Source organism: Trachurus japonicus, chromosome 1 (genome assembly GCF_045865225.1).
Source record: "Trachurus japonicus isolate A0001 chromosome 1, Traja_1.0".
Taxonomy (NCBI): domain Eukaryota; kingdom Metazoa; phylum Chordata; class Actinopteri; order Carangiformes; family Carangidae; genus Trachurus; species Trachurus japonicus.
The window spans coordinates 29,609,990-29,618,750 of record NC_140907.1 but is presented as its reverse complement, the minus strand read 5'-3'; the positions used below and the strand labels follow the sequence as shown (position 1 = coordinate 29,618,750).

Here is an 8,761-nt window from a genome sequence, read left to right as displayed (position 1 = left end):
CAATAACGCTTTGAGCCAATTAGGTAGGGAACCTATTTGACACGCTTACTTTACCAGCTGCCAGATGAATAAAAGTCCACTTCGATTCTGGTTACGTTGCACAAGATTCATTTATTTTTCATTCACGCTTTCAAAATCAAACATGTTCTCACACACACACACACACACACATCAGCACGGTGCATGGTGCAGCATGGCGGTCAAAAACTGTTTCCCCTTCCTGGTCAGAAACACTTATCTAACCACAAAGGTTCTTAGGTTAAATGCCAATCAATCACTTTGCGACCCAATTAACATCAATTTCCTCATTATCTGCTCTTACACTAACAGTATATATATAATAATTTATTGTTGGAGGGCTGCATTCGCCACACGTGTCAAGAATATGTTGAGGAACAGCTCACCCAATCACATTTCTTCTTCTCTTCTCTGTGATTGAAGCTCCTGCCATTGGTGCCCCAATTATAAAACTATCAGTGACAGTATCACGCAGCGCAGCTCTATAGAAGTGGCTTCATTTGTTATGTATATTCTCCACATTTACATAGTTTTTCCTTTAATTCGTCGCTCGTCTGTAAATTGATTATGATGTTTCTGGGTGTGCATTTCAGGATGTGAGGAGGAAAGAAGAGGAGTGTGAGCTAGAAAGCAGACATGCAATTGTTTTATGAAGCCACAAAGACGCAGACTGCAACTTTAAGGTGAGAAACATTCAACATTAATAGAAGTTTGTTCAGAAGTAAAAATCCATAGGGAGAAAAAAAACCCTCTCTCTCATGAAACTTAATAACGTCTCGTCTCTGGCAGAAGTTGCCAAAAACCGTCGCTTGCATATGAGCCTGAACTTCACCCAAGGCTTCAACAAAGTGCTTTCATTTTCTGAAATCTATTAGTTAATTTTTCCACATGGTGAACAAGTAAAATTAAAATGCCCGAGTTGTTCTGCAGCCACTAATCAAATTCGCTGTGGAGCGATGTCCATTCGACAAATGTACAAGGAGACTGTCTTTTGGGGCAACTCCCTCCTTCAACTTATCTGTTAATTTGTTTAATAAAGGAAGGAGAGCTTCTCATAACCACATTCACATCCCCCCTTTAAGATTTAATCATGCCCGAGGGAAACAAGAGAAGATTGGACAAAGGATCTGAGGACTGTGCAGAAGTCTTTTATCTGTCTCTTCCGAGCCTCCCCGCTACTACGTCCCCTATTATCTTAAGTTCTTCTAAGAACAGCTGCGTTCAAGGTTCTTTGAAAATAAGTACCAATTCCTGGGATGTCTCGGCAGCAGCAAGAGTTAAAGGTAACCACAGACAAACTTGCACCTTTTTTTTCTTTTTTTTTAATGGAACACCAAATGCACATAATTGAGTACACATGCCCTTCATTGACACAGTGCAAAAACTCAGAGACAGAGAGAGAAAGACAGAAAGAGGTAGATGAAAGTAAAAGACAGAAAGGGAGTTGAAACACACAGTCACAGCGTAATGGCATTGAGATATTTTCTTTTTTTTTTCCTCTTTTTTTTTTTTTTTTTTACAAAGCAACCATATCCAATGACATAAATAGGACAGTTTCAACACAGTTTGATGCCTTGAGTGCTGCATCACTTCTACTTTCGCTGCGAGGACAAGAGTGTGATTAGCAGCTTGATGTCACAGCAGTTCATGCTATTCACCACCTCTGTCTTGCACACAACTGGAAGCAGCCTGAGGGTAGATTAGATTCTGTTGACTGTGTGCATGCATCTGCGTGTGTGTGTCTGTCTCTGTGTGTGTGTGTTTTAGTTCTTTAACCTTTAAAGCTATTTTGGCACCCTGTTTCTGTACTTTACTCAACAAGGCATGTGCTGGTTTAACAGGCAGTGTCTCTGCGTGGACCAATCCTCTCCTGTAAGCAAATAACCAACATCGATACATTCTTGTTTTCTCCTGTAGCGAGTCACAGCAGAGTCAGTGTAATTTTTGCAACAAATAAAGGGCCATTCCACACAAATATCTGGCATTTAGTGGCATCTGGATGTAAATAGAGGGATAGTTAGGGTTGATTTATTCAAGTTTTGTGATATTTGTCTCTCCAATCCGATTGATGTAAATGTAATTTTCCTTTTCATCCTCACTTCACCTCCAGCTGAGGGAACAGCCACTAATCAGAGCTTTGCAGGAGGGAGAGGAAGTGTGAAAAGCGTGGATAGATTTGGGGAGACAGGGTAACATTATGAGAGTTCCCCCTGTGATGTTTTTGACCACAAGCAATGGAGCAACGTTCGAGCAACCACTCCTCTTGGTGGCAGCGATGCAACCCAGCAAAGGCTGCAGGCAGCAGGGAAAAGAAGAAGCCTGATAGCAAGTAAACATGCAACGTAAACACTGCACGATTCAGTCTTTTCAAAACAAATCAGCTTTGTAAAGTGAAAACAGATTTATCGGGCTTCAAGGACACTTACAATATGCTTTGATTTTGAACTCTGCAGGGCACGTTCCCTCTTGAAAAACTACTACTCCACTACCTCCTAAAAATAAAACGACTGACTGGTACAGAGTGTCAGACTGAGGTGAAATGAGGTGAAAATTAAATGGCAATCCTGTCAGCCTGTTGTTGTTTCATTTCTAATTGTATTATTATTTGTATTCAAATTACAGCCACTTAAATTACATATTGCAGGTGGCATCGGAAGAGTCGGAGCGAATTGGACCAAAATTATCCCCAGAGTTAGAAACCACTTTATTATTATTATTTTGCTTTTCAAATTCCCTCTGAATGAAGTAACCCTGCTCGTCTCAGGCTTTAGGTTTAGCGCACGGCTTTCGCTTGCAAATGTGACACGAACCAAAAAAAAAGTTGCAAGAGCGATATCACACTTCTTTTTTTATGTGCAATTCAAAACCGCTACCTGTGTTCTCAGTTTTTCATTTTCCGCTTCAAATGTAGTCGATCTCATATTCCCCCATGAATCATCTGTGTGACTGCACACATCAGCAGCTGGTACTGCATATCTGCCTTCACAGGCGGCAGACAGCGATCGTGTTATTAACCTGTGAAGATCTGTCAGAAACTCTTTCCACGGACACTGACTTGTGACAAAGGGCTTTAACCTTTCTGTGTGCAACAAATACAAGCCAAACCATTAGCGAAGCGATATGAATATCTCAGCGGAAAGAAAAAAAAGAAAAAAAAACTCATCACACTCTACGTCCTGCTGCATTATTCGCTTAAGCAGATGTAAGACACAACTGTGACAAGCAGCTGTATCATTTTTGATGTGACTTGCATGGAATAGCTTCTGCAATCTATCTCTGTCTTGATAATAACTGACTTTTTAGCCCCAGGGCTACAGCAGGGTTCCCTCCCTCCACCTGCAATGCCTTCAAAAACCTGAACCCAGCGGTGCAAACATTGGTCCCGTGTCCGGCTGTGCCTTAGATCCCACAGAGACGCCACTGAAAAACACAGAGCGCGTCGTATAGACCTGGTCAGTTTATCCTCAACACAAACAATGGCTTTCCGAAGGGATTAACCCACACTGTCAACTGCAAACTGTGCATCTGGAGCTGCGTGTGTTTTTGCCGCCTGTAGGACAAAAAGGGGAAAAAAAAAAAATCCTCCCTGTTGATACATCAGATAATCTGTGGCCTTCACAGGCAGGTTATATCAGATGTCTCCTCCTCCCGGTCTCCTACCAGAGAGTAAGTTTCTGATGTTTTGCTTCTGTGCTGCCCAGTGGAACGGGAAGCGTTTCTGCCCGTGGTAATGTCTCTCTTATCAGCTGACAGACCATATATCCTGTCCCCCGAGTGCCTCCTCAAAGGCAGCACATCTATTTCCACAGACTCAATTCTTAAAGGTAACGATCCAGCGTTTTCATTCACCGAGTGTCTTCTCGTAGGCGGGACGTCCGCCGCTCTCTGTGTGGCGGCGTGCTGGAGCGCGTGGAGGCGACAGGGCAGCAAGGAGCCGTCGCACTCGCTGGGACTGGACCGGTACCAGTCGGAGATGCTGTGGTCGGACCCGGCTCGGCTGTCTGAGCCGCCTCTGACCCTCGGCCCCAATCCCTGGCTGCATGCGAAGCTCAGCAGCCTGGGGATCGTCGCCATGGATGCGGTCGCCGCCGCCGCCGCCGCCGCACCAGCAGAGATACGGCCGCACTCGGAATCTGTCACTTTGGTGTCGGCGATCACGGCGGCGGGCGACGCCACGGCCGCCGAGCTGGAGAACGAGGAGGAGCCGAAGAGAGCGGCGACCTTCTGGTAGTATCGCGTCCGTATGACCTTCGCCGAGCGGTACAGGTCCCCGATGAAACAGTAGCAGATGGGGTTCAGGCTGGAGTTGGTCAGGCCCAGCCACTGGGCGAACGGCCGCGTCTGCAGCAGCCAGGACGGCGGCCGCTGCTCGCAGTCGATCCACAGGTCCACCAGGTACAGCGGCAGCCAGGACACGGCGAACAGCAGCACCAGACACACCACCATCTTGGCGATCTTCTGGCGAGTCTTGAGGCGCGAGGTGTGCAGAGCTTGGCTGCGAGGATCCAGATCGGAAAAGGCGGATTTCTTCCCGCCCCAGAGCCGCCTGCCCGTCAGGAAGCCGATGGTGAGGTTAAAGGTCACCGGCAGGCAGTAGAGCATGACAAACAGCAGCACATTGTATCTGTGGAGGAGAAAAAAGGGGAGATATTAACAATGGAGAAAGCTTTTCTTCTCAAATATGATAGATAAGCATGAAATCTTTAATGTGTCTTGGAAGTAGCATTTCTCTTCTTTATCCCTTTGTTTGTGCTGAAACAGTAAAAATGACACACACACTTCATACTCCGCTATGTGGAACTGCCTGGTGAGTCAACCATACTTTTATTGCAGCAGCAACGTGCTCCAATTGAAGTTATGGATCGCCGTCTGAGTACGGATTTCAGAAGCACAAAGAGTTGTCTTCAAAAATATTTAATTTGCTACAACATTACAAGGCTGCCTACGACAATATAATAACCAACGACTCTTTCGTCTTTGGACTCCCAGGAGAATTAGATCTGAGGGTATCTGCAGATAATCAACGCTATTTCACACTTTGCAGCACAAAGTGATTCTCAGACAATAAAGCTATAACGGCGCAACGGGCTGAAAAGATTAGAGTACAGACTGTGGACAACAGGAGTCGTTCTGGAGACACGTGCCAAGCCATGATTAAGGAAAAATGAGACGGGGATTTTAAGAACCTGTCTCTAAACCTGTGCTTTAAGTACAAAATAGAGTTCACGTTGACAGCACGGATTTTAAATACCCCACTGGTTTGAGAGGCAAATACGTCCATACGTATGTTAAATCCAAAAAAGGCCCTGGCACAGCGAACTGGAGGAGGTGTCTGAGACAGATGAGGATTGATCACCTCCTGTTTGCTTTTTGTCGTCTTTTCCTTTTTACAAATTGCTCCCAGACTGTACAGATGAATGCGACGTGCCTGCCTGCAATGATATAACCCGTCAGTATTTTAAGTTTGCAATGATTGATGATGTATCAGGTACCACAGAAAGAGCATTCTGTAAAAAACATTAAACCGTGTAATGCAAATCTGTCTAGAAATTGGCTTCGTTCGGGTGTTGAAGGTGCTTTAAACAGGTGAAACTAGGCTGAACATCCAATCAGAGAGCTCAATCTGTCAGTGGGTTTCTACCAATGAGGCGGAACAAAACTAAAGAGCTTCCCAGGCCGAATCTCAGCTCGTGAGTCATGTAGATGTATAAATACATATGCAGCCCACAGTGTCGTCTATAAAGAGTATATAGGAACACCTACCCTTGTTTAAGGCGATGCTGAGGCCACTCCTCCTGACAGACCAGGATGGCAAACGTCCCAAAGCTGATCTCCCGCCTCCTGTTCATCACGGCGATGGGAGCGCACATGACGGAGGAGACGATCCACACCACGGCGACGGTCCCCAAGATGCGGCGGCGGGTGAACATGGAGCGGGCCTTCAAGGGCGACTTCACGCTGTAGTATCGATTCACGCTGATCACCGTCAGCGTCAGAACGCTGGCCGACACGGAGACGGCCTGCGTGAAGGGCACGGCCCGGCAGAGGAGGTCGCCGTACACCCAGGCCGTGTAGATCTGGCTGCCCAGCGTGATGGGCATGCAGACGCACACCACGGCCAGGTCGCACACGGCCAGGTTGACCAGGAGGCTGCGCGTGGCGCTGACGCCGGCCAACCTCCGGCTGTGTCTGTTGGTGAGGACGCGCAGGGACATTAAGTTCCCGATGAATCCCAGGATGAAGGAGAGGCAGTACATGATGGTCAGAGCGATGGTGCTGGGCTCGTGGACGGTCCAGAGCAGCATGCTCTCCAGATCTGCCAAGTCATTAGAGGAGAAGGTGGGAAGGGACAGAGCAAAGGAGGAGGAGGAGGAGGAGGAGGAGGAGGGGGGTGGGTAGACAAAAGTGGATGTTTGTCGAAGGGATAAGGAGGTGGAGAGAAAAGGGGAGGGGATGAGGGAGGGGTAAGGGATGAGGGAGGAGGGAAGGGGCTGGCTGAGGGAGGCAGTGGGGGAGCTGAAGGTGGAGGGGAGCATCAGGGAGCCGTGGCCGAGGCCGTAGGAGCGGTTGAGTCGGTCCTGAGAGCCGTCGTGCTGCAGCAGCGGGGAGAAGCTGGGCTCAGACGGCCGGTCCCGGGACAGATCCATGCTGCTTTGTGTGACAACAATACTACCAGACTTAGTGCACAGGTTTCCCTACGGGTCCTCATTAAAAAACATTCAGAAAAGAAAAAGGAAAAAGCACCAAGAATCAGAGTCCAGGAAAGTGTGAAATCCTTAACAAAGGCATCATCACAGCATCAGGTTCTGTGTCTCAGTCTGGTGCTCTGTGGGTCCTCGTGCTCGGAGTGAGGAGACATCTGTCTGTCTGTGGACGGAGGTAACCCGTGGCCCCGCGTCTTACGCCACATCTTATGAATCAGCTCAAGTCGTGATGCTGCTCATCCACTGGTCCCAGTGCAGCTCTTATGTAACCTATGTACATTCATCGCTCCAGGGAGTGGCTGTCTCATCCTGATAATCCAGCACCTGCTGGTAATAGACTTTCTCACCTCTAAAAGATGGTAAACCTCCTGCTCCTCCTCTCTCCCTCCTCTTCCTCTTCACTCTCTCCTCCACCTCACACCTTTTAGTCCATCACAGGGATTCAATCAGGTCTGCTTAGAGAAACAAAGGTTTCTGAGGCTGTTTCCACCTGCAGCGGTGTTAACAGCTCTGTAGCTGAACAAACAACAGCAGAAACTAGACATTCCTGGATGGAAAAACACTGAAAAGCTTTTAACGTCTCCTCCTGTGTGTGTGAGTTTGGATCAGGGCTAACACAAACAAGCAGCAAACTAAAATTTGATTTTAAAATGTTGACTTGGTAAAAAAGAAAGAAGCTCTGAGTATAGCTTTCATATGAATCATTCAGTGAGTATACGTAGCAGGATGTCACTCTCTACATTAGCTGCTTTTTTGCAGAGTTGTCAGTCACAATCATCATCTCATTATATTCCTTTTAAAAAAGGAGAGATAGAGAGAGGCAAAAGTCAAAATGTAGAATTACAGAAACTTAAAATAATAATCCCACTGAAGCCCATATCGCAGAGATGACAGATTTTGACTCATAAGTGGATAAGAGGCGAGGAGGAATAGCTGTTTGCAAAAATAATGAGCTCACCCTCAGGGAGAAGCAAATCCAGTCAAATCCCAGTTACAGTCACTGACCGTGTGTGTGCGGATCCGCTTGTATGCTGAAAGCCTGAAGATGTTGAAGAGGCAGCCAGGTGCTGACTGACTGAAGGAGGAGAAGAAATAAAAAAGGGACAGACAGTGGTAAAGTTGCTCCGGGATCGTTGACAGCCGGTGTGTGCGCTTTTATAATCCGTCTTTGGGCTGGGGTTTGTTGTCGGGAGCTCTTTGTGTTTCCCTCCGCTTCTCTTTGGCTCCGACGCGCTTCTGCCGCGTGGAGCGGAGCACCAAGCAAGCCTGTATGTCTGTCCGCCGCTGCAGGACTGAGTATGAGAGAGAGAGAGAGAGAGAGAGAGAGAGAGAGAGAGAGAGAGAGAGAGAGAGAGAGAGAGCGCGCAGCTGCTGCCCGGCACACACACACACGCTTTTACACCGAGGCGCGCTATGGCACCTATGGCACTTCCACAACCCTGTAATCAATCAAAAAGTGGCCGTCACTTCTCCCACTCTCTCTCTAACTTTACAATTCTCCTCTCCGCGCTCAGGATTAGTACTACAGACAACTCTGGCAGCCTATAATCATATCGATTATTTGAGACAGAGACACACTGCCAATTGACCCGCGTCTGATTTGCCATGTCATCGTTTTGTCAACAACACCAACAACAGATTGTTGACCTGACCAAATCAGTGTTGCACATCGATTATAGCTGCTGCTGCTGCTATCAAGGCTGCAGTTACAGTTACCACATCTCTATCAAGGCAAGTGAGTTCATTCTAAGGGCTGGAAATAGAAACATGATTAATAAGAGATAAATATATCTATGTACTATAACCGCAATCTAAAGACAATATTGTGGCAGTGATAGAGAGAAGGTGACTTCACCATCTCGATCTGTTTCCTTGGAGCAGCAGACACACACATTCACGCTTAACACAACAGTTTTACCTGCCAGCGAGCACTGGAGCAAAACTTAGTCGGGTCCCTCTACAGCATTCATTGAGTTTCATGATTTCCCAAAGCACCAAGAGAAGAGAAGCAGAAATCTGCCGGAGTGATAACCAACTGT

At 47.0% G+C, this 8,761-nt stretch overlaps 1 protein-coding gene across 1 annotated transcript; it reads right to left on the bottom strand.

Annotated features, from left to right (window-relative positions):
* Positions 1-1,358: 1,358 nt before the first annotated feature.
* On the bottom strand, positions 1,359-8,008 carry LOC146992192 (uncharacterized). The gene is made up of 2 exons (XM_085784427.1): positions 5,782-8,008; positions 1,359-4,642 (listed from the first exon to the last, which is right to left on the bottom strand). The coding sequence occupies exons 1-2, from the start codon at positions 6,663-6,665 to the stop codon at positions 3,634-3,636; spliced, it is 1,893 nt and encodes a 630-aa protein (XP_085640553.1). The 5' UTR covers positions 6,666-8,008; the 3' UTR covers positions 1,359-3,633.
* Between the last annotated feature and the right edge of the window lie 753 nt (positions 8,009-8,761).